The sequence below is a fragment of the Heloderma suspectum genome, chromosome 5 (assembly GCF_057233095.1).
Source record: "Heloderma suspectum isolate Gila_16-S chromosome 5, 16-S_ref, whole genome shotgun sequence".
Taxonomy (NCBI): domain Eukaryota; kingdom Metazoa; phylum Chordata; class Lepidosauria; order Squamata; family Helodermatidae; genus Heloderma; species Heloderma suspectum.
Genome location: NC_139462.1, coordinates 98,803,769 through 98,830,703, shown reverse-complemented (window position 1 = coordinate 98,830,703; position 26,935 = coordinate 98,803,769). Strand labels below are relative to the sequence as shown.

Below are 26,935 nucleotides of genomic sequence, written 5' to 3'. Positions count from 1 at the left end.
TTTTTAATTTATTATGATTGTATTTTTACTGCCAGGGAGGAGGAGAGGCGCTTGTGGGATTTTCTGCCTCAGTTGCCAAAATACCTCAGCTGCCATTGGGTACTGTGTACCTTGAGTTGCGGGACGGGTGCTACGCGCTATTCTCCCTCAGGAAAGTCAGCGTTCTCAATTGTGTGAAGAGCCTCCACAGATACCAGAGACTCTCCTCTTCAGAAAGTTGACCTCCAAGAGTAGAGGGTGATGGAAACAAACAAGGAGGGGGGCAGGTCTAGCATGCTCCCTTTCCTCACATGTTTCGTTTAACCACTGTAAGAACATCTAAACAGAGCTCAAGCAGCAGGTCTTTGCAAAGGTCACCCAGTGAGCTTCGTGGGCTCTCCCACACTGGAAGCATTCAAGATGAGGCTGGACAGCCATCTGTCAGGGATGCTCTGACTTGGATTCCTGCATTGAGCAGGGGGTTGGACTCGATGGTCTTATGGGCCCCTTCCAACCCTACTATTCTATGATTTTATGATTCTATGGCTGAGTGGGATCTGAACCTGGATTTCCCCAGTCATGGCGCAACATCCTAACCCACTGGTAAGGAAACTCAGACCTGGGAGTCAAATCTGGCCCTCCTGGGGTCCCAATCTGGCCCAGATGGCCACATCCCCTTCCTCTGGCCCTACCCCTTTTCCTACAACCACCAGTTGAGCAGTTTTCCCCTCCCAGTCTAGAAGGTGGAAATGCCTCTCCTCAGGCTTGGTTACTTTAAAGAGCTTTAAGCTAAAATATGCTGGTATTTCTGGCTCCACCTCTTTTGCCTCTAGGCCTGCCCACCACTAGAATGCGGCCCTCAGGAGCTTCTCTGAAATAGGATTTGGCCCTCAGGCTGAAAGAGCTTCCCCCCCCCACTCTAACCGCTACTGTTTCAGAACTAGTGACTGCTACGAAAAAGGAATAACAAAGATTAAAAAATACATGGGAAGTCAATGGTGGTACTTACCAAAAACAGTTCGGGCAGGAACAGACTCCTTATTGATCCAGAATGAAACCTGGGAGAGGATCACAGTCATGATGCATGGGATATATGTCTGTATCATAAAATAGCCCATTTTCCGTCGGAGGTGGAAATGCACCGTCATTACAACATATTCGCCTTTTTGGGAAAAGCAAAAATTAATGTTTTACTCACTACAAGATTTTCTAAAAAAAATTCAAAACACCCAGTCTAATTTTTTTTTTAAGGACATCTCCAGCAACTCCAGTGGCATTCAACTGATCTGACTCTGAAGGCGCATGACATCGTTCTGCTATCAAAGTGGAACAGGTCACAGAATGGTCAGTGCCTTGACAGTCTGGAAGTCCCATGTGAGCTTCATGATGGAAGACCAGGATATTTCATAATAAATGAAAGCCACGCTGAGCCCAAGGAAATTAAACAGATCTTAAAATAATGTGCTCCAGGAGACAGAACGTAAAATATGAATCAATAGGCTCTGCTTGACATCCCTTATGCGTTATTAAAAAAAACAGAGTAGGTATATCTGGAGGTGGAGAAATAAGAATGAAAAATATGAGCATCTGTTCTGGTTACTGCAACCTTCGCTAATATGATGCCTCCCAAATATGTTGGACTACAACTCCCAGCATCCCCTGGCCAGCCATGCTGGCCAAGGGATGCTGGGAGTTGTAGCCCAACACACCTGGAGGGTGCCAGGTTGGTGAAGGCTGCATGGCACCATCATTATTACCACCATTTTTTTTGTTAACAGATGAACCAAGAAAACAGTCTTCCTTCCACTAGAGAAAATCAGTTTTGAGCCAATAAACCACAGAAAGGGTTATTCGTCAGGTGCTGACCTGGCACAATCCACTGGGAAGTTGTCCTAGGCAAGCACTGTTGGAATGAGTGGAAAAGGCACAACAGCAGCGCCACATGCTCTTTGGGGGGCTGAGTAGGTCCCATTCATTTCAGTGGGGCCTGCTGGGGAAAACTCCCCATTGTGTTTGGGCCATCTGCCTTCCCTATGAACACCCCTCCCTGCCTGGTCTAAATCCTGGTCCAAAATAGGGCAGCAAGATTGTTAACAGGGACTGGCCTGCGAGCTCATATTACGCCAGTACTTTTCCAGCTGCACTGGCTGCCAGTCCATTTCCGGGCCCGATTCAAAGTGCTGGTGTTAACATTCAAAGCATTCAAATCTAAACAGATTCTGGAGCAGAAATAAAAGATAAAATGAATAAAACACTAGTTAAAAAAAAAACCAGAATACCTATTTAAACTTGGGTTGGTCAATCGGGGAAAGCTTGTTGAAATAAAAATGTCTTCAGCAGGCACCGGAAACAACACAATATTGGTGCCTGCCTGACCTCCAGAGGCAGGGAGTTCCACAGAAAGTGAGCCACCAACACTGAAGGCTCTTCTCTGGGTTATACCAGGCTATAGGTCCATGTGGAACCACCAGGAGCATCCCATCTGATGACTTTAGTGACCAAGCAAGTTGATAGGGGAGACAGTACTCTTCCAAGTACCCTGGCCCCAAGTTGTTTAGAGTTGCATGCCTAAAAGGGGCAGCTCCTGTTAACAGCTGAGCTGCTGCATTCTGCACTAGCTCCAGCTTCCAGAGCAGGCGTAAGGGCAGCCCCACATACAGCACGTTGCAGTAATCTAATCTTGAAGTTACTAATGCCTGTACCACTGTGGCCAAGCTATCCCTGTCCAGGAGAAGACCATAGCTGATGAACCAGCCGAAGCTGGTAAAAGGCACTCCAAGCTGCCATGGCCACTTGGGCCTCCAGCGACAGTGATGGATCTAGGAGTACCCCCAGACTATGAACCTGAACTTTTAAGGGGAGTGCAACCTCACCCACAACAGGCAATGAGCCTATCTCCCTGACTCAGGAACCACGCACCCACATGACTTCCGTCTTACCAGGGTTTTAAAACATTGGTTTTCTACTGGTGGGTAGGGGACCCACTACTAAGCTATAGCCTAGTCCAAGGTGGGTCACAACAGCAGGACTACCACCATAGTGGTAACTGCATGTGTGGGTTCCAGGTCTCAAAAAGCTGAAGGCTAGTGCTTTAAAGGGCAAAACCCGCAAGTTGAATTGAGCCCAGAAGCAAACTGGTAACTAGTGAAGCTGGCAAAGGATCAGTGTAATATAAGAACATAAGAAGAACCAAGCTGAATGAGGCCACAGACCTATTTAGTCCAGCATTCCGTTCACACAGTAGCTGCCTGTGGGAAGCCCACAAGTAGGACATGAGTGCAATAGCACCCTCCAATATCATCCAATCAAATGGCTCCCATGTGGAAGCCACATTCTGAACCAAATGAAGCTTCTAGAATGCCTTCATGCACAACCTCACATAATAGTCCATCAATAAAACTAATGGAAATTCCAGTACATCAACGCTAAGCCAATAAACACCAGAAAAGCTATTTATTGGATAGTGACATGTGGCACAATCCACTGGAGAATTGTACAGGAGAACTTCCCAGTGGACAATGTCAAAAATCTTTCCTGTCCCTCTGCCCCCTTCCACAATAAACACTCAAAAAATAAATTCCAAATGTAAGATCATGTATTACATAGAATCCATTTAAATGGATACAAATTGGTTCATGTTCCAAATGGCAGACTCAATCAAATCATATATAATCCTCCTGAGGTATCCTAAGAACTAGGTCTGTGCAGGGATCCCCCCTCCACCTCGGAGGCTGCTCTGAGGCTTCCGAGATGGGTCCAACTCGCTTCCGACTGCTTTGGGTGGGCCCTGACCCGCTTCAGCCTCTGGAGCCAACGCAGGATTCAGATAGCCGAATCCCACTTTGGGGGAGGGGGCTGCCACGCAAGCCCCCAGCTCGTTACCTGGGATCTGGGGACATGTGCCGGCAGCCATCTTCCTATTCCGGAGTGTTGTCGCCACCACCACCAGCTCCTAGGCCCTTGGTACATGTGCTGGCAGCCATTTTCCCATTCCAAGGAGTCACCATTCTTGAAATGGCGACTCCCTGTATTTCCAAAAATAGATCCTGCACCATTTAAAAAATGGCGACTCCCTGTAACAGAAAGATGGCTACTACTGCACATCCTGAGGACCCAGGTAAGGAGCAGGGGGCTGGGTGGTGGCAGAAGCGGGCTTCTGGACCGCTCCAAAGCGCTGCCAAAGAGCTTCAGAGTGACCTAATCCACTTTATGCCCCCTCTGCCTCCCCTCAGAAGCAGCATGAAGTGGCCTGCTTCAACTCAAAACTTGGGCTTTGGGCCAAAGTGGTGCACAGACCTACTGAGAATTTACTTTTCAAAACCCTTTAATAAAAGCATTGCTTTATATTGTCTAGGAGCATAAGGAGGGACCTCATACCAAGGCAGACCACTGGTCCACTTAGCTCAATATTGTCTGCATCGGCTTTCCCCAACCTGGTGCCCTCTAGATGTGTTGGACTACTTCTCTTATCATCCTCGGCCAGCATGAGCTGCACTATCTGAGGGTGATGGGATTTGTAGTCCATCACTGCCAGAGATTGCTGGGTTGCGGACGGCCAGTCTACACTGATGGGCAGTGGCTCTCCAGGGCTTCAGACAGCCCTACCTGGAGATGTTGGAGATTGAACCTGGGTCCATCTGCACATGAAGCATGTGCTCTGCAACCGAGCTATGTCCTTTTCTGACATGCATCTTCATCAGACACTTTTATAAGGCAACTTTCTCAGATATATTTATAATTGTGTTGCCACTGAAACTGCCAAGTCATACATAAAGAACACTCAGAGATGGTTCAGCCTTGGGATGGCGGAGAATTTCTCCACGAATCTCGGGGAGGCCGAATGCCAACGCATTCGGCCCCCTGAAATTGGCGGTGAAATTCTCCGCCCCCCCCCCGGGATGGGACTTACCTCCCTCGAATGTCCCTCTCGGCGGCAGGTCCCAGCGGCGTTTCGGCGGGGGCGGGGGCAGCGGCCGGTCTTCCGACCAGCTGCCGCTGCTGCCATTACAAAGTGAATTTTAAAAAAAACCACACACACACGTGATAGGCTACGTAACGATTTACGTAGCCTATCATGGCTAGATTTCCAAAGTCAGCCGTGATAGGCTACGTAAATCGTTACGTAGCCTATCACGGGTGACTTTGAAAAGAAAAAAAAAGCGTGTATGCAAATGGCGGCGCCCATGGGCGCCGCCATTTGCGTTCCTTATTTGGGCCCGGGTAGTCTACATAAAGATTTACGTAAACTACGGCGAAAATAAGGGCAACGCAAATAGCGTTCCCCTTATTTTCGCCGTAGTCTACGTAAATCTTTACGTAGACTACCTGGGCCCAAATAAGGAACGCAAATGGCGGCACCCATGGGCGCTGCCATTTGCATACACGCTTTTTTTTTGCGTACACACTTTTTTTTTTCTTTTCAAAGTCACCCGTGATAGGCTACGTAACGATTTACGTAGCCTATCACGGCTGACTTTGGAAATCTAGCCATGATAGGCTACGTAAATTGTTACGTAGCCTATCACGTGTGTGTGGTTTTGTTTTTTTACATTCACTTTTTTATTTCGCGGCCGGGGATTTGTATTCCACAGCTAAGCTCTAAAGGGAGACTCTAGTCATGGCAAAAGTGTCAAGATGTGTCCAAAAAGTTTTAAAAGAGTAGGGATGATTCAGATGAGTCACTGATCAAAATCAGCATGAGGGAGAAGTACATTTCATTAACAGCAATTGGCCTCCACTCTCTTGGCTTTTAGAGAGGTGTAAAGACACATCTTTTTAATTGAGCTTTTTAAATCATGCAGTTGTTTTAGGTAGGGATGGCAGAGAATTCCGCCATGGATTCCAGTGAGGCCGGATTCTAAAGAATTTGTGGAATCTGTGGCGGAACAGCCTCCTGCCCCCCCCCACGGAATCCCCCGGGATGGAACTTACCTGGGGTGGATGCGGCAGATTTGACGGCGGTGGTTCCAGCAGTGGCGGTGGCTCTGGCGGTGGCAGCTGGTCTCCTGGCCAGCCACAGCTGGGCTGCTGCAGCCGCCATTGCCGTCCTTGCAGCTGTGATAGGCTACGTAAGAATTTACGTAGCCTATCACAGCTAACCCCCTCAAAAAAAATCAGCGTACGCAAATGGCGGCGGCTACAGTGGCCACCATTTGCGTTCCCTATTTTTCGCCGTTCTAGCTTACGTAAATATTTACGTAGGCTTTTACAGCAAAAAAAAGAAAGGAACGCAAATAGAGCCCACTATGCTATTTGCAGTTCCCTTTTTTTTCCGCCGTAATTGCCTATGTAAATATTTATGTAGGCTAGAACGGCAAAAAATAGGGAACGCAAATGGTGGCCGCTGTCGCCGCCACCATTTGCGTATGCCGTTTTTTTGGGGGGGCATGCCATGATAGGCTATGTAAATACTTAGGTAGCCTATCAAGGCAGCCTGGAAGGACGCAAATGGCGGCCACTACAGCGGCTGCCATTTGCGTCCGCAGCAGCCCATCCGCGGCCGGAAGTCCAGCTGCAGACGGCCCTGGCTGGCTGCTTCGCAGAGCCATGGCGGAGCACAGCCCGCCAGGCAGGATTCCAGGGGGGAGGACCGGATCTCCTTCCCCCCCGTCGACGATTCCAGGGAGAGGGACGGAGCGCCTCCCCCCCCCAGCAGATGCCCCGACCGGAACCAGGTAAGAGATTCGTAGAGATAGTTTTAGGGTCGATCTACATTGCACCCCCCATCGCAACGAATTCGGTGTCATGTCAGGTTAAACGCTCTCACATTAAAACGTGATTATCCACACTTAGCAATTTTCCCCGTTGCAGTGCTTCATCGAATGCGCGAGCTCAGTTCACACTTGAGTGCTGTACTGTTTTCCTGCTCTTAAAGGCAGAGGCTCTCATTGGAGGATCAGAAACTCTTCCTGTTTCTGCTGATTCCACGCCGACCACGCGGCAGTGGCGCGGGAGAGGCTTGTCGTTTTCCATGTTTTCCTGGCCTTGGGGAAAATGACCAGCTTGTCCCTTGCCGCCGCCATTTTAGCAGGTGGGGGTGGAAGGAAGAAGGAGGCACCTCTCCTCTTCCCCCCCCCCACATGCTTGAGGCCAGGGCGAGTGGCTGGGGGGTGTCTGCCAATGCTCTTTTCACCGTGCCAGCCCTTGACACCCAGCACGAGGAAGAGGGGCAGTGGCAGTGGCACCCAGTGCTCATGTTTTGGGGGGGGGCTGCTGGCATCTTCGAAGATCCGAAGCTTCACGTCGGCCCGGTCAGTAGTTGGATGGGCGACCGCCTGGGAATCAGGCTTCCTGCATTGAGCAGGGGGTTGTTCTAGCCCTTCAAATGAGACTAAGTTTTACCCCCTTCTATCCCCCACATCGGCGTTTTAAAAAAAATTAAGGCATTATCTTCGAAGAATCGTGGCTTTGCCACAATTTTTTTTTCTAATTCAGGCATGATCTTTGAAGATTCGAAGATGTGAAGCTTCGAATCTTCAAATCTTCAAAGATCATGCCTGAATTAGAAAAAAAGTCACAGAGAAGCCACGATTCTTCGAAGATAATGCCTTAATTTTTAAAAAAGCCAAAGCGGGTGATAGAAGGGGGTAAAACTTAGTTTCATTTGAAGGGATAGAACAACCCCCTGCTCAATGCAGGAAGCCTGATTCCCAGGCGGTCGCCCATCCAACTACTGACCGGCGCCGACCCTGCTTAGCTTCCAAGATCAGACAACCTCGCGCACATCCAGCCCTTTCTTGTTGCTGAGGAAACATTGAGTGCTGAGGAAGCTATGCGATCAGCAGCTGGAAGACGACATGGGGCCGTCGAGAACTATGACTGGACAGGAGGGAAATACAAACACCACCATATATGGGCAGGCAGGGGAGGGGCTACGACCAGATACGGTAGTGAAGGCGGAAAATCAGAGCACATTAAGGAGAAATACCGGGATATCAGGGTATTGAAAGCGGGAGCACGGAAGGAGGAAATTCCGGTTCCAATTAGAGGCTGGTACTACGTAGTGTGAAAGACAGGTGGTGAAACCTCATTGGAAGTGAAAAAACCCGTAAGTGTAGATCGGCCCTTAATGTTTTTACTTTTCTTGTTTTCTTATAGGGATGTACGAAAGTCACTTACCTTTCTAGGATTATGTTGATGGGGGGGAGGCGTTCCTCCCCCCCCATCTACGTAAAGATTTACATAGGCTAAAATGGCGAATCAAAAAAGGATGCAAATAGCACCCGCTACGCTATTTGCGTTCCCCTTTATTTTCGCCATCATAGTCTATGTAAATATTTACGTAGATTAAGACGGCAAAAATAAGGAACGCAAATGGCGGCAGCCGTAGCCGCCGCCATTTGCGTACGCATTTTTTTAAAAAAAAAACCCACCCAACCATGATAGGCTACGTAAATATTTATGTAGCCTATCACATTGTGTTTTGTTTTGTTTTGTTTTGTTTTGTTTAAACCTAGCCATGATAGCCTATGTAAAACTTTACGTAGCCTATCACGTCTTTTTTTTTTTTTTTACAAGCCTGGAAATGGAGGCGGTGGCAGCCGGTCGGAAGACCAGCCGCCGCCACTGCCGCCGCCGCCAAAGCTGCCACCAGAGCCGCCGCCGCCCGGAAGATCCACCACAGCTAAGTCTCGTCCCGGGGGGGGGATCCGCAGGGGGGGTGGGGGGCAGGCCGTTCTGCCACGGAGTTCGGAGGGCCAAATGCACTGGCATTCGGCCTCACCGAGATCCGTGGCGGAATTCTCTGACATCCCTAGTTTTCTATTGTTTACATTGTTGTGCACCACTTGATGGCTTTTTAGCAAAGAAGGTGGTATAGAAATTTTAACAACAAATGAAATAAAAAAACAGGAGTGATACAAAAGGATACTGTCAGGGTGGAAACTGAGCTGATAGAACCCCAGAGCACTTCTGATTCTGAGGAGGATCAGCAATCCGTGGGAGAGGAGCCAGCTCATCCCTCACAGGCACAGCAGCTGGCAGAGATTCCTCCTGCTGGCATTCCTGAGATAGTGACCCAGGCAGTGAGAGAGTGCGGGAGGGGGGCTTGCTAGACACTCAACGTGGACGCAGGGAGCGACGAGTGATGGAGGGTGCGGAAAGGAGGCGTAGCGCCCGTTTGGCGCGCAAGCAACGGCCGCGTCCCGTGGACCCAAGGGAAAGAGGGAGGATCTCTCCCTAGCACATAAGTTCAGAGTCTTCAAGTGATTCTCCTTCAAACGGGGACCTACTGCCTACCCGGAGCATAGGCTACTCTGCTGTTCATTGCTTAGTCGCTGGTGATTAGCATCTGAAAGAGTCATTAAGTTGTAAAAGGATTAAAGACTTGAAAAGAATACTTTTGTCTGTGTCTTGAGTTGGCTATTGGAGTGTACTGAAAGAGACCGCTAGGGTGCTCCTGACAGATACATTATTTCACATAAAATTCACAAATGGATTTTGCTTTCACAAAATCACAAGAGAAAAATTGTGGCGATGTTCAGATACGGAAGAGGACCACATGACTCAGTGGATGATAAGAATATCTGCAGTTGCACTTTAAAAGACACAATTCATACAGCAGCTCCTCAGAAATGAACAATAAAAATGATACGGTCTGGATCCAAAGAAACATATGACTATTTCCCATTGCCCAATAGGGTTTTGGACTTGTGTTTCTCAGGCAGTAACCCTCATGCCACACAGGAAACCTCTTCAGAGACTGAGGGAAGTTTCAAAGGCCATGTAGGGTGGTCATGTGTCCTCTTTTACAGAGAACCATCCTCTATTTGAAACGCTGATCTGTTCCATTTGTTTAAAAATAAAGAACCATACAGACAGTTGCCCATCAAGCATTAGCATATGGACAGTGGAATGAACAGGCGGGCACACAGGTCACCTGGTCCCAGCCTTCCGCACTATGGTGAGATGGACTGTATTTCTATAGAAACTGAAATAATTATTTGTAAATCTGCATATATACACATGAATTAGCAAGTGCAAATTTTATGCAAATTGCTATCCTCTTTTGTCCTCTTTTTGGGTGATGCACTTCTTCTTTTTTTGAAGTCAGTGCCACCCTAAGCAGATGATATGGGATGGGGATCTTCCATTCAAAACAGGTTTAAACAAAACCGCTGGGCACACCAAAGCCCTTGGGAAAACCTAAGGTAGCTCTTTGGATCCTGACCTAAATTTCTATCCATCATAGGCAGGTTAATCACCGTTGCCTGCTTTGATGATTCCTGTGTCTTTCTCTGAAGAGACAGGTCCAGAGTAAGAAAAATAAGTTGTTTACCTGTAATTGATGGCTTTTGGATGGTCGTTTGTGGAGTTCCATATGTTCTGAACTTGTACAGAGCTAACTCTAGGAACATGCAAGAACTTTAGCCAGGTGACTGGCACTCTTGCCCCACGCCTTGAGAGATTTTTCACTTTCTGCACATGATTTGAGGACTGGGGCTTGAGGGGATGGAACTGATCCTTCATGGCTGCTGTAAGCGTCAAAAGGTGTCAAGGGCTCCTTGGAGGCCTCTCTCAGTCTAATCCAGTAGCCAGGTCCAGACACAGACAAAGGGATTCTTTTCAAAGCTTTATTCCTCGTTTACAACTTAACAACTCTACTGTTAGCAACTAGATATGAGCAGCAGAGTACCTATGCCCTAAGTTGGAACAGTTGGTCCCCGTTTGAAAGGGAATTACTGGCAGACCCCTGAACTTAAGGACTAGGGAGAGTCCCTCCCCTTTTCCCTTGGATCCTCTGGGTGCAGCCGTTGTTTGCGCGCCAACCGGGCACTACGCCTTTCTGCGCCCTCCATTTGGCGCCTCTCTCTGCGTCGGCGTCGCGCGTCCATCAAGTCTGCTTCCCGCGCTCTGTCACTCCCAGGACTGCTATCTAAGCTAGAAATGCTGGTGGGAGGAATCTCCATCAGCTGTTGGCCCTGGGAAAGAGGAGCACGCTCCTCTCCCAGGAGCGACTGCTCTTCCTCAGAATCAGAACTACTCTGGGATTCTATGGGCTCAGTGTCCCCCCTGACAAAAGGCAATGAGTAACATCGCTCACTTTCACTCGGTTTGTGACTGCACAAATGATCTCTTGAAGAACATCGGTTACAGGTTGGCAACATGATTTGCTTCTTCGTGGTGTTTGTGCAGTCCCACATATAGCTGGCTAGTTCGCTTCCCTGCCTGGGGGAACGTTAGTGGTGTCTTCGGCAAATGAGCCCTGCAGATCTGCTTCTCCACCAGCTACATCTGTGTCTTCTGCACAGGTTCAGAGCTTAGTCCTTCAAAAACATGGATGGTGTGAGCCAGGTGGCCACTTTGCACAAGTCTGTCACAGAGACACCTCTGGGGAATGTGAGAGAAGTGGTCATGCCACTGGTAGAATGGCCTCCACCACAGCTGGGGGAGCTTGCTTTGCCACCTCATAGTAAATGGTGATCATATGGACCAGCCCACAAGAAAGCTTCTATGGAGGAACTTGGAGACCATGCTTAGGACTGGCATAACAAATGTATACAGGATGGGGAGCCTCCAGCCTGAGGGTCAAATGTGGCCTGCCAGGTCTTCCTGAGGCCCTTGCTGGGACCCTGTCCCATCGCCAATGTCTCGCCCCTTCAGAGAAGGGAGAGGGGAGTGACACATTACAGATATGTGTGCGGAAAGACTGGACTCAAAATGCTATATACCCTAACTCTTTGAATTGCTTTTCTTAATACTGTTTTATATATTATTTCATTTATACTCTTTCATTCACCTAATCAAGCTTTCTTACTATCAATAAAGATTGCTTCTTACTAAAGTCCTTTCTGAAAGCTTGCTATCTGTCCCTTCCTCCTTCTTTCTAATTCATGGAATTGGCCTGGATCACTGTAACCCCGAAAATAATCCTTTTAGCCAAAGTCAGTGGAAACATTCTAGCCCAGGTCAGGAAAGAGGGGAGAGGGAGTGTGAATGGAGAGTGAATGGTTTTATTGCAGGAGGCCTGATGGGGGTGCTTGGGTGTGTGCTGAAAATTGCCAAAGTATCCCTTACGAAAGATGGAGACAGACTAAGTCTTTAAAACCTTGAGAGGTGTTGGGGAATCAGAAGGATGTGTCAGTCTGTCAGTAAACAACCATCAACCTTGGAATTTAGGGTCAACAAAGAACGCATCGAACTCCTCTTTGATGCCATAGGCCCCCACAAAGGAAAAAGAGGATAAAATCCCTGAGCCTGCCAGTGTTCAGGAGGGGCGTGGTTGTATCTGGATCGTTGTATGTGCACATACCAACAGTACCCTCGATCCATGGGACACGTGTCAAGTGCTCTGGCCAAGTGCTTGGCAGCGTGTGGTGAGTATGTATTGGGTAGAATTCACGGAATAGGATTTTACTGTCCAGGGCATAGATAAGGCGCAGTTATCTTTGTACTGTCATACTCACTGTTTTGGAGGTTTTCATACAGACAGCAGGTTCTGGCTTGAACCTGGCTGAAACTGTATGCCCGTTACACAGACTAACTGTACATTAGGTCATTTAAGGCACCACGTTTGGGTAACTAAGTTGTGACCAAGGAACATAAAGTTCCTTGAGGTACTGCTAGGTTGTGATTGAGGAGCATGTAGTTCCTTGAGGTGTTTGTAACTAAGAGGTAAACTGCCTCTTAAGCCTCAGATAGTTTGCAACTCTCTGGGGAAGCTCAACTGTTGTTTCTTTATTGTCAATAAATCTCCTTTTTCTTTCACCTACATTGGTCATGTGCATCCATTCTCCACCTCAAAAGATCCCAATTTCCTCAGCCTGATCAACTGAGGGGTCCTGGGTATAAATTAAAATTTAAACCTCACAAGGGGCCAGTTCCATCAGGAGCCATCATTTCAAAGCGCTCCTGGCACTCCAGGGGGGTGTACTGCGGTGGCAGAACAGGTTTCCTTTCTTTTTTTCTTCTTAAACTGTACAATTGTATTTTTACCACAGCAGCTGGCATCCTAGTCTAGCAACTATACTAGAATACTAAAAAAAAATCAAGGAAGAAATGAAAAAAGACACTAAAGCTAACTCTGGAAGAAAAATTCCCCAAGAGAATGATATCTGAGCTTCTGCTAGCATCACTTTCAGAAGGATCTGAGAGACAAAATGCTCATCTGCCCCACAAGGCATGCACAGAATAATATCCTCTCAAGGACAAAGGCAATAACACCAGATCCCTGGCTAGAGTGCTAGAATGTTCTTTGTGCTCAGGGCCAGCATCAGAACCTGGCATCACTGGGCAGCTGACAAGGCCCCAGGACCCGAATGGGGCCCACCTCTGATGCCTGCCTTGGGTCCCCCTTAATCTTTTTTGCCTGACCTGGCCCTCTAAGCTGTGCCTGGTGGCTGGATCTAGCCACCCTTTCAATTTCCCACCTTGTCCCCAACCTAGCACCACTCTGAGGCATTGTGGGAATGAAAGGAGTAACTAGTCTCAGCCACCCAGCACTCCAGGTAGTGCTGCCATCACAGCCTGGTAAGCCCATCAGGGCCCACTAGCAAAGGAGGGGGCCCAGCAGAGGACGCCCTGCCCAAGTTGCACAGGTACCTATATATGGAACTGCACAGAGGCCCACAAAAACAAAGAAGACGAGCAGACTGGGGGCCAAACAAAGAAGACGAGCAGACTGGGGGCCAAACTAAACTTTCTGCTAATCATGCATAGAGTAGCTATACATGATTGGCCTACTTAGTTTCGTGTAACCACATGGGAGCCCAATTCAGATCAGGACCATGGCTCTTCGGGAGCGGGAGGTTAAGCTTCCCCCCTCCTGTAGTCCAAAATTCCACACACACCCATGGCAGGGGGTGTTAAAAAACAAAAAAAGTCTCCACTGGAATCCAGTGCAGATGTTTTTCCTTGCTTTTCCCCTCCCCCGGGGGCGAGATTCCAGGCTGAAAATGGGAGGGAAGGAACTTAACATATACCCCTCTTGAATAGCCAAGGTCCTGATCTGAATTTGGCCCATGCACAATTACACTAAAGTAAGTAAATCAATCACGCATAGCTCTGTTATGCATGATTAGCAGAATATTTAGTTTGGCCCAGGACTTGATTTCTCTGCTACTTCATATCCATCAACGTAACACAAAATAAATAAATAAATACATACATACATACATACATAAATACATACATAAAACATAAATATAACAATAAATAACATAATGAATAAGTAATAAATAATAATAAGAAACCCCTGGAACAGCCAACACTGCGTTATATAGGAAAGTAGCCAATGGACAGGGAGTGGGGAATCAAAGACCTGTGCATTGCAAGAACTCAAAGCAGAGGGAATTACTATGGCAACAAGTAGGCCTTGCACAAGCCAATATTACACGCCATAAACCACAGGACCAGTGAGCAAAATGGGAGAAAAAAGGAAGTGGGATGGTTAAGCCAGACTCAATTACATCTGCCAGAAAGGGAATGAGATGGCACCCCACCCCACTTTAAGCACTGCTCAGGTGCTACCGAAACTCCCACATAAGAGCTCATGAACGTCAGAGCCAAGAGTATAAAGAACTCTTAGCTCTATAAACAAATAAAGGCTTATGTATGTATTATTATTATATGCTGCCTTTCAGGACACATATCCTACGAAGGGGGCTTATACCTCACATAAAATGTAACAGCATCACAATAAACATTATTAACACATTTAAAAACAGATAAAGGCTTATTAAATATATGTCATGCTCACGTGTTCCTCCATGCGCCTATCTAGATAACGTGCGGCCTACAAAACCAAACACAGTCCACCAGAAATGGATTGCAGCTCGACAACCTCTCCCTATTTCTGCTTTTACAGTCTTGGGCAGGCTCCAAACCCAGGTGGGCTACTGCGCTCCTGGTGGGCCACCCGACATGACTGATGAGCCGCCTTTGGCTTGGTGGGACACAAGAGGTTCAAGCCTGCCCTAAAGGTGCAACTGTGCACTATCTACCATATCACTATTCTTTCTTCCGCACAGTAAAAATCCCCCTTTAAAAAAGGAAGAAAGCACAATAGAACTGCTCAATTAATTGCTGCAATTCCACCCATCTTCCCCCACACACACCACTTAAAGGAACGCTATCAACAACGTGAGCCTTCTGGTGGAAATTCTCATATGAACAAATCATTCCCAATTTTGGCTGCTTTTCAAACTTACATTTAAATCAAGGGAAATCAAATGTAAAGGCAATCTGGGTGGGAAGTTGATTCTTTGCTGTTATGCATGATCCAGAGTGCTGAAGAAGCTATCAGTACATACTGCGATCTGATCAAGATCAGGCAGACAGTTTCCTAGCAACCAGTATCAGAGTCTTGGCTAGATGTTCCATAATGGATCGATGATATCTCGCTTACTGATAATATTAAATACATTATGAAAATATTGCTTTGTCTTGCTATCAATAATGCCACTCAGAAATCTGTCGGCTACATCTGTTCCCTCTGTTACTTAATTCTGTCATGATCTCTGCTACAGCATTGTTAACTGCACCAATAATAGACGCTTTAGTAATAGCATCATCATAACAAACCAACAGCCATCAATTTAAGAAAAAAAAATACCCATGGATCTTAAACACCGCCACTTCTCTCACTGTTGCCGCCTGGTGCTATTTTCTAACACTAGCAACAAAACAAAATGGCAGTAATAGCTGTTATGTTTTCATGTGTTTGCTCCGTCAGCATTTCTAATATGAATTTATGTGGACAATCTGCATGCTATTCGTAGTACAAGTCACAACTAAAGATCAACATTTACAACTCTACAGCTATGAAAATATGTCAGTCGCTACAAACTCCCATTTGATTGATTGCATTTTCAACCGTCTTCACTTTGCTTTCTGAAAGGAGACAGTATATTGGCTTCAGCGTAAGCTTGAAGACAAGCCGTCTAAGATCTGTCATCGGCTTATGCCTCTCAGGCTGTTGATATCTCCAGGATATCATTGGCTAAAATAAAACCATTCAACTAATTCCATACCTCAAGTTGATTGTCACCAACAAGATTCTTACCTGTAATGGATTTAACAGTGTCAGTGGATGCTGTGTGCCCAAGCAGGTCATACTGAACTAAACTGGAAGACTCTTCAGGGACTTCCACTGAATTCTTTGGCCCTTTTGTCCAGGTGTAAATCATTTCGCTCTTTGGATATGCATCTGAGCAACATATAATCAGAACACATGAGTGGGATGTTTGTCTGGACTGTACTTAGGAACTGATCTGATCCTACGTAAAATCAATGAAAATATTCTTATTGATTTCAATTGATCTAAGCAAGGGGTGCAGAACCCCTGGCCCAAGGCCCTAATCTGACCCTCTGCAGTTCCCCAGAAGGCCACGCCCCGTCGCCCTACCTGCTTTTGCATGATCACCCATCGTTTGATGGTTTCACAGCTTTTGTGCAGTTTTTCCCCATTCGAAAAAGGTGAAATGCCTTCCCTAAGGCTTAGTTATTGGCAGTAAGAGTGTTACACTAAAATATGCTGTGGGTGGGGGGGAGGGGTATTTTGGCCCTACCCTTTGGCCTTCGGCCCCACCATCACCACTAGAATGTGACCCCCACGAAGTTTCTCTGAAATGGAATTTGGCCTTTGGGCTGAAAGAGGCTCAACATCCCCAGTCTGGACTATAATTAGGAACTGATCTGATGCTAGCTAAAATCAGTGAGGATATACCTACTGGTTTCAATTGATCTAAGCTTCCATATATTACAAAGACACCTGTCTCTTGCTATTCTCTGACCTGTTTCGTATGCAAAACAAAGTTAGGAGGCTCTACCATGATGCAAAACGTTATAACAGTGACTTACAACTCCCAAATTTCAGAGGACAAGCGTGGCCATCCATCGGGAAATCCACCAATCTCATGGGACACTCGGCACTTATGGTGAGCCTATAAGGAACCAAATCGAATTAGTCCTAGGATGGGGTTTTGACTCAGCAGTAAATGTCTCATGAAAAAAAAACTAGAAGTACAGAAACATAGATAGATAAATCAACTACCTCATTGTATATAGGATGGTGCCATTTCTCATTATTCTAAATAGTTTATTTGGGGCTGTCATGTTATGTGAGACAGATTTTTTTCCATTCCGGAAGAAAGTGTCTGGTGTCCACACTTTGGTAACCATTAAGTTGTTTAGTCTTAGAATTTCAATTGGACCATCATATTTTAATCTCTTGTCCACCCATGTCTGGCGGAAGAAAACATCCATCGTGTATTCCTACAGTAATTTGGAGGAAACACAAACTTAATAAGTTTTATATGCATAACCTTTCTATGAAAATCCCTCAAGGACAAATTCGCCATTGGTAACTGTAAACCCCCTAAACACATTTCTATCAATTAAACTGAACTATGTACTCCTTAATACTTTAATTTTCCACATTAGTCATATAAATAAATTGCTATACATATTAAATCAATCAAAAATAATTACTATAATCTAATAGAATGGCAAGAAGCACGCAATTAAACTTGTACTCTAGCACAGAATTGGAAACAAAATGATTAATTCACTAACATACGTTAATAATTTTTTAGGTCCATGTTATTTTTAAAGAGATGGACAGATTAAAATATGCACCAGGGACACGTAATTACTTATATCAACCCAAATCAAAGAAATATTATTTAATTTCAGCAAATAAAACACTGATTGGATAAACCAAAAGGAAAACAGCAGGTCTTCAACCAAATGATATTGCCTCTGATTTAACCATCACTTATCATACAAGAGTCTTTCCAGTGGCCTTTGTAGGACTAGGCAATGTGTATATATTAGTGCTATGCTGAATCCTGCCCTTAATTTTTGGGAACTTTTTCTCTCCCTGCAAATGGCATTGTTTTTTTCTCCCTCTTTTGCAGGGAGGGGGAGAATTTCGGAGAGTTGTTTCTTTGGGGAGCGGGATAGGGTTTCAACATACCTTTTTTAAGTGTAGTCAATTGTTGAAGGGTTTTCTATTTTTTTTTATTTTTTTAAAAAACACTCCATGCACTTGTGGAAGCCGAAGGCTCTTCTCCAGTTGGGAGTTCTTCCTGAATGCCTATTGGAGAGGGCGAGGTCACATGGTCTCCTGGGAGGTCAGAAAGAACTGCCAGGCTGGAGAAGAGTCCTGGGATCCTGCAAGCACAGGGGGTGTTGTTTAAAAAAATAAAAAATAGAAAGAAGACCCATCAATAATTACCTACACTTAAATGGTATGTGGAAATCCTGTCCCCCTCCCCAAGGAGAAAATTCTCCAAAATTCTCACCCCTCCCAGCCTCTTTCGCCAGAGTTTTTGTTTTGCCCCCACCCCTCCACGAAATGCTGAAATCGGATTTTTTGGCACAGCACTAGTATATATGCCCTAATGTGGAGCTTCCTGTAAAGCCCAGTGTGCATATGGAGATCCAGTGCAAATTGACTACAGAGCAAAGAGGCATAAGCCTTAACGGGGAAGGCAGCTGCAGACAGGATGTGCACACGGAGCTATTCCTTCCACTGAAATCAGCCCTTATAGGCTCCTAATAATGTTTACTTAGAAGTAAGTTCCACTAAATTCAGTTGGGTTTCGTCCCAATCAAACATGCAGTGGATGAAGATCTCTATGATCCAGTCACAAGATCAGTAGGCTCTTCAGAACCACACATCAAACAATGCATGGATCAATCAAGAACAATGCAAAGGCTGAAGTCATGGCTGTGAATTCACTGTGACTTTATTAAACAAAACAAAACAAAACAAAAACCCACCACAGAATGTGAAATTGGATGGAGAATTCAACTTCCTGAGAATCTCAGTTTGCGTGTTATTATTTTATTTATTTATTTAATATTATTGTTAGGCCGCTTTTAAGGGTAAAAGCCTCTCAAGGAGGCATACAAAATAAAAACCATGCAAAAACATACACATAAGCAATAAATATACAATCAAATACTATAAAAACTATTTTTAAAAAATTACACCAATAAAGTCTGCAGCCCACAGACTATGGGAAAGCCAGCAAAAACAGGTGGTTCTTCAGAGCCTTCCTGAAGACCTGCAAAGAAGGGACCTTATGTACCTCTGATGGAAGCTGATTCCAGAGTTGCAGGGCCACCACTGAAAAGCCCCTCTAAGTCTAACCAGCCTAACTACCCCTGGCAGGAGGCAAATGAGAAGTACCTCTGATGATGATGATGATTTTAAAACAACTTTCTAGCTAGCCCTTATAGTTGTAACAAGATATGCTTGAGTGTATGGTCAATACTTGGTGAAATCTCAGAAGCTGGAGGGGTTACTGAAAAGCTTTCTACTTGTTGGGGGAACAGCTTCAGTGTCCTGCATAGCTTGTTCCCCCCCCCAATGACTTGCAAGAGCAGCATAAATTATGCAAAATAAGACAAATCAGGCAAATGTGCTTAATTGGCATAAGTTATACAGTTCACAGTATTCAATTGTTCTTGGCTCAGTTTTTTTTTTTAGTACAAAGACTGTAGTGTTGACTCTGGTACCAAAGACCTCTGTGCATGCCATTTTTGTCTTACATTCAACAAGGTTATGAATTATTCTATACTGGATTGATCATTCTTCAAAGAACTGGCTTGATCCTTTCCATAGCAGGTGTCAATCTGCTGAAAGCAAGGTTTTTTTTAACATTGGTCTAAATCCAGCACGCACAGGAGGGCTAGAATCAGGGCTGCCATGTCTAATAATAGCCTGAAAATTAAGCTGCTGCTAATCTTCCCTACTTTGCAAGATTGACAGTAGTGCACAAAGGCACTTGAATTAGTCGTTCACTCGTTTCTGGGGTTCATTACCCCCCCCCCCAAAGCCTACAAAATAAATTAAATCAAGCAGTACATACCATCTCTACATCAGAAACAGGTCCAAAACTGGTGACATAGATATCCGTTTTGACTTCTGTAACAGGACCTAATGTACGAAAAGGAAGTGAGCAAGGAAAATTGACATGTTTCAGGTTAAGAAGCAGAAAAAGTTGTGCTTGCAGGTAACACCACATCTTATGCAATTGTCACTTTGACAATTCATTAGACTAATTGGAGGAAAATGCGCGGGCAGCGCATTCTTCTGAGCAAGCCTGCTGTACTTGGAGTTTCCTGCATAATGTTGATTTTCATACAATTCACTTTGCTTACATAAGTACAATGGTATAATTCATAAGCAGTTTTATAATGCATTGTTTCCATTGACATGGGTAAGAACATGCACGCACAGGAAGATCTGAGAAAAGCATTTTTAAAAGGGGGGTGGGCTGAACCTTCAAACCATAATCACCAGATCTACTTCAGACAGGGGGTGAGGGAATGTACCCCTGCTTTCCCAAATGGTCAGGTCATACATATAACACCAAACCATGGTTTGGCACTACCGGACTGAACCCTTTGCTCCCATGCTCCGTCCTCCACTTGCATACTGCACTTAGTGCCTGCTGGTTTGCAGCAAACCATGGTTGGCAGTTACATCCAAGCTAGCATGCTGTGGTTTGTGCTGCCCTGCAAACCAGGATTGCACACCAGGATGTTTTACAATAAATAAATAAAACAATAAATAATTTAAACAGCTAAAAACATATTAAACCATTAAGCAAGCTAATACTAATTTAAAAACTAAAACAATAAAACAGTTAAAACAGTGTGCTATTGAGCTATACTCCATGGCATAAACAGTTTTATAACAAGTGAAAGGAAATTATCATTATTATCATTATCATGCACTGAGCAGGGGGTTGGACTCGATGGTCTTATAGGCCCCTTCCAACCCTACTATTCTATTATTATTATTATTATTATTATTATTATTATTATTATTAAATACTATGGGAAGGATTCAACAGTGTGCTACCACTAGTGCTACTGATGTTGTGCCAGCAGAAACCAACACTTGAGCAACATCAATAGCACTCGCTAGCAGGACAGATTTCCTGGGAAACTCGTTGCACTAGCAAGCACTATTGATGTTGCAGAAGTGCTGGTTTCTGCTAGCACGACATCAATGGCACTAGCAGTAGCATACCGTTGGATCCTTTCCTTAGAGCCTGTTCTTTCTCTGAAGAGCTCAGAACAGCTTTCATGTATTTCTCAGATGGCAATTTCATCCAAGCAGTCCACAGAGCCGGCCCTGCTAAATTTCAGCAGTTTGTTTGTAATTGTAAGCTGCTTTGTGTTTCTCTTGGTTAAAGAAAAATGGTGCCCAGTTATTAAAATTTAAAACTTAGAAAATAACATTACAACTGTGGAACGTGGTATCAAAGCATTCTCTGGGCCTCCCTGTGTAAAAGCACCAGGCTACCATTCAACACACCCCATTCACAGTCTACTAACTCTCGTAACAAATCAGCTACAAAGGCTGCTTTCAAAGGATCCAGATAATATTCATGCCTGGATCCAATCTTGCTGAGGAAAAGCACATATTACCTGAGAGTATGCTCTGATTTGTGGGTCTCAAGTTTAGAAGCAGCCCTTGGACAAAAGCCCTAAATGACTTGGGATCCAGGAATCTGAAGGAACACCTCTTCCTGAACCTGTGCCCACGCTCTTCTATCTCTGGGGGAGGCCCATCTCATTGTCCTACCATTAGGGGACATACTTCAGGTGGTGACACGAGATAAAGCCTTCTCCGTGGTGGCACCCCAACTTTGGAATGCCCTCCCTCAAGAGGTACACCCTGCATCAATTTTATAGACATTTCGGTGCCAGGCTGAGGCCCATCTGTTCACTCCAGCATTTATGAGTGGTTAGTTGCCTCTGCAATCAATCTGGCTGCTGATTGTTTTAATTGCTTTTATTACATGGATATTCACTGCATTTTATTTCTCTTTTGTTGTTGTTGTTGTTGCATTAACGTTGTCTGCCCTGGGATGTTTTGCAGAGTGGGATATAAATACAGCAACAACAACAACAGAGTATAAATTTCAGCTATACTGATTTCATGGCTGCAAAAAGCACACTTACAGCTCAATCTAATCTTGGCTTGGGCTGTTTTAACTTACCTTTGTAAGAACTGAATGGTGGGCACTGACCAAAATGTTTACAGAATTTGGCGCTTTTTAGTTTAGAAAAAAGGCAAGTCAAGGGGGATATGCTAGATATGTATAAAGGTTTGCCTGGTATTGAGAAAGTGGATAGAGAGAAGTTTTTCTCCCTCTCTCATGATAGTAGAAACTATCATAGAATCACAGGGTTGGAAGGGGCCGACAAGACCATCGAGTCTAACCCCCTGCTCAATGCAGGAAGCCTGATTCCCCAAGTACTAGCCGGGGCTGACCCTGCTTAGCTTTCAAGATCATCCCATGAAGTTGAATGGTGGGAGATTCAGGACTGTTGAAAGGAAACACTCCTTCACATAGCACATAGTCAAACTATGGAATTTGCTACAAGATGTAGCGATGCCCACCAGCTTGGATGGCTTTAAAAGGGGATTCGACAAATTCCTGGAGGAGAAGGCTATCAATGGCTAGTAGTCTGGACACTACAAGGTCCTGCCCTTGCCCACCACCCATCAGAACTATGATGATGAAGGTACCTGAAGCAAGCCTTCCAATGAAGACTTCAGCAAAGTGGTAGGTTCACATGGGCTCATGATATACACAAGTTTTATTTCAAAAATATGTTGTGTAACTTAAGGCGCAATCCTATGCTATGCTGGCTAGGGCACGCTGGGAGTTGTAGTACCTTTTTCTGTCTAAAGATGCATAGTATTGCACCCTTAAAGACCTGTATCACACTTCCAACAAATGCCTACATGCCAGGAATCCAATTGTTATTACGCTGGGCTGCACAGAAGAGGACATCCCATATTTCCTTCAAAGTTCTAGGCTGTTGACTTGATTGGGATATTTTAAACAGCTCTTGCAACCTAGCAGGCATGGTGACAACATTCTTTAAGACTTTGTTACAAAAGGTAAGGCATATTTGCCTTGTGCATAACATGGTTGTGGGCGCAAATGTCTCTGTCAAAATGCAGAAAGAAAGCAATAAGCAACTAGCAAAGTGAAATGATTACTTCTTATTAGCCAGATATGCAGGTTTCAAGCTGCTAACCTCACACAAAATAAAAGCTTGCAAAATTACCTGACTCCAGTTTCTAAATTATGGTTAAAATATCAGTTAGGAAGAAAATGAATGCAGTAATTGCTATCAGTCTTTACCAACAAAACAGGAATATGCATGCTAGGGTCAGATCACAGCCACCTCAATCAGCTCCTGCAGTTTTCTAGTTCAACATTGTCAAAAATCCTTCACTTTCTTCTATATATTTTTTGTTTGATTCATAACTCATCATGACGGTATAACTGCTTTTAAACCAACACCTGGAAATCTCACTGTTTTCCATTGAAATGAAGCCTTTCCAGACACTGCTACATCAGTTTGGGGGCGTTGTTATTGATTTTTTACAGTACCATTTACACCCATGGCACCTCTACAGAGGAAGCAAAAAATACCCCTGCTCCAAGGGTCCTACAATCTGAAGTTGAAAACACGGGCAGAGAACAGAGGGAAGGCAAGGTTCAGATGTAAAAGGCAAGGAAACAAATGTGATCAAATGTACTAGATTTGGGAGGGGGAGATATACACTTACTTGGAAGTAAGTAAGTCCCACCGAACTTAGTGGAACATACCCCTGGTAGGCCTGGAGACCAAGTCCTATGAAGGAAGGTCGAAGGAAATGGATAAGTTTGGAGAAGAGACAATTAAAAGGAGATGCAATGGCCATCTTCAAATATCTGAAAGATGGCCATATAGACGATGGACCAAATTTGTTTTCAGTTGCCTAGAGTATAGGGCCCAAACCAACCAATGGGTTCAATTTACAAGGAAAAGGATTTAGATGAAATATTAGGAAGAATTTCCTGATGGTATGAGCTGTTTGAAAAGAGGACAGACTGCCACAGAAGGTAACAAACTGTCCTTTGTTAGAGATTTTTAAGCAGAGGGTTGGAAGATCACCTATTGGGGGTGCAGTAGTACCAGGGGTAGACTAGATGACCACTGAGATCCCTTCCAACTTTATGATTCTATGTAACATGCATAGGCTCAGGCATAGTCAGGAAAATATTAAGGCCATGTTGCTCAAACTCTGGGAACCTGGGCCCCATTCTATTTGTCTTCTGGGCCTTTGCAACCCAGTACCAACCATCTTTCCTTTGGGGCATGGGTGGGCAACTTCTGGCCCTCCTATTGTGTTTGCCTACAGTTCCCAGGATCCCTCACCACTGGCTATTCTGGCTAGGGCTGATGGGAGTTGTAGGCCAAAAATCTGAAGGGCCACAAGTTGCCCACCCCTGCTGTAGGGGGATGCTGAGGTTCCTGAGACCATCTTCAACCAAAACTACACATAGGAAAAATGTTCATGAGAACCACGCAGTGGCTCTTCCTGAGCTCCCTGGAAGATCAGGTTGGGATGATGGGGCAGTGGGAGACCTGAGAACTTTGACACGAAGGCCTGTTGAAACATGGCTTCCCCCTGAGTGGTATAAAGGCCCACTACATCTGGCTTGGGCTTATCATCACCATGATAAACTCATCTGCACCTATTGCAGGGCATTTGCTTACATGTGTTTACAGAACACGCAGGTTCTGCATCAGCAGGTTCCCCTTTGCATACCATCAAGTACTGCAATAGCAGTCAAAGAAACTTTGTATAGCACACAGTACAGGAGCTTCAGTCCTCATGGAATGCCATACACTCGATGGCTGCTTGTTTCAAATGTACATCCCACCTATCTTCCAGAAAGAACTCAAAGCAGGTTAAAATAAAAAATAACATTAAAGCTACTAAAAGTGCACATATAACATAAATCCTTCAGCCCATTTCTTCCTTCCCTTCGTTGTATCTCACACAGTTGATTGTAAGTTCATCAGGGCAGGGGCCTGTCTTTTTGTTTCTTTTTTAAAAAAGTCGTATCCTCTGAAGGTTCATGTACCACGATGGCAGTATATAAATTAAATTATACTCAGAATTACAGGCACCTAATACATGCCACACTTATATTACAGGCACCTAATACATGCCACACTTATATTAAATAGTCAGCAGTTGGAAACATTCCTATTAAGATCTATTACCTAAAAAAATCAAGCTAAAAATCCGAGTATGCATTCCCTGAAGTGTGAGAATTTGAGTAGTGAGGACATTTCAAGTAATTAAAATGCCAGTTTAACACCACTTCAGACAGTGTCTTCATACTTCCTTGGGCGTTTCATTTGCAAGCTCAGGTGTAAGACACAAACATGAAATACCAGTCAGGGCTTACTACGTGGTCCCTAAATTTATTTTGGCTTATAATTCAATACACCCATGACATGTAGAACAATCTGTTAATGAGCAAAATTGTTTAATTACAATATGTATAGTTTTTAAAACCTAGCTTCTCATGATACAGTTGAACAATCAGACATTGTTATACCTAGCAGACAATGATTATATAGGAGCCAGTTCATGTCGCATTTGATAAAGCTGGCTGCAGCTTTTCGGTGGACCTTCTAAAGTTCCACCAAAATAAACACCTTCTAAGGTTCCCAGTTTGCATTCAGCACTCTAGGAACTGTTTGTAGATTCAATTGTGAGCATTTTTAATGTCAGCTAAATAGCAGGGGAGCTTTAAACACTACAGTGGGCACTGTCAAATATGAATCACAACTTACAGGAACACATATTTCAAAGAATGAAAAGCAACCCAGTGCAAAATCCAACTATTACTCAGTTTCACGTCATTCAGGGAGAGAGTTCAGCATCGCAATAAATGGGCTAACCAGACGGCAGCTGTGCTTCTGGTCTTAGGGCTGTTCCAAGACATTTGTTGCCTGAGGTGAAGAACAAGATGGCGCCCCCCACTCCATTCCACCTACAAAAGCCAACTGGACTAGCAACTGAATCTTACTTCAACACCAGTGAAGGGACAACATTCTCCACTTCCCCTGAGAGCAGCAAGTTAGCCGAAGGACTGCAGGACAAGTTGCCTGGAACACACAGCTCTGTCTTTCAACAGAGGGAAACAGCCAAGGGGTTGCTGCTGCTGCTGCCGCCCCTCCACACCAGTCGGCATCTGCCACAAGACCCAATCACTTCACTCTGCCCGGGGCTAGGGATGGCCTTGACCAATCTGTTCTACTTGAATACCTACTCCAACTCTTCTTGTCTGCCCTAGCTCATTAATGTATGGGCCCAATAAGGGTGCTAATCAAAACCTATAAAGCCCTGAACACAGGGCATCTTCTCCAATATGTCTGTTCCTGTTCTTTGACATCTGGTGAAGCATAATGATAGAATACTGTCATGCCTAAGAGACTGAGCTACAAATTAGGAAGTTCCCATTTGGGGCATGAACCTGCTTAGCAGACTTAAGAAAGCCACACTCTCTCAGCCTCAGATTCCCCCATTTGCAATATGCAGATAATAATACTAACCTACCTTACAGAGTTCTTGTAAGGATTAGTACGTATCTGAAACCTTTAAACTCTTGATAGCACTAAATAACACTGCGCATTTATAACCTTTGAATTCAGCCTTGCACTGTGTTTCCATATTTTGAAATGTTATGTCTGCTGGGACTGGGCACAAAATTGGGCCCCGGGGGGGCGGGGGGGGATACTTAGTAATTTTTTAAAAATTTATTACAATATTTCTATCCTGCCTCTGCATCTCATCTCCAAGACCTCCAAGGCAGCTAACATCATGAGGATTTAAAACCAACAATATCACACGCGCGCGCGCCCACACACACACACACAGAAGATAAAAAGAAAACACTTTTTAATATTCAAGAACCAGAAAGACCCAAAGCTCACCATAACAAATATGTTTTCACTAGATGCCAAAATAACATCAGGCTCAGATGCTTCTCCCAGGGGAAGGGAGTTCCATAACCTGGATGGTAACACAGACAAGGCCTTTTACTGCATCCCTTCCAACAGCATATCTGAAAATGGTGAGAAATTGAGCAGGGCCTGAGTGAATGGTCAGAATCATGCAGTAAGAGACTGT

General features: G+C 44.8%; 1 protein-coding gene across 1 annotated transcript in view; it reads right to left on the bottom strand.

The window, feature by feature from the left end:
* The window catches only part of GABRA4 (gamma-aminobutyric acid type A receptor subunit alpha4), an 85,444-nt gene that overhangs the window by 36,870 nt on the left and 21,639 nt on the right, over positions 1-26,935 (bottom strand). The window contains exons 3-7 of the mRNA XM_084860321.1: positions 19,797-19,864; positions 16,970-17,190; positions 16,777-16,859; positions 15,980-16,123; positions 989-1,141 (exon numbers count right to left, since the gene is read on the bottom strand). Coding sequence (XP_084716447.1) covers positions 989-1,141; positions 15,980-16,123; positions 16,777-16,859; positions 16,970-17,190; positions 19,797-19,864 — 669 coding nt within the window. The remainder of the gene's footprint in view (positions 1-988; positions 1,142-15,979; positions 16,124-16,776; positions 16,860-16,969; positions 17,191-19,796; positions 19,865-26,935) is intronic.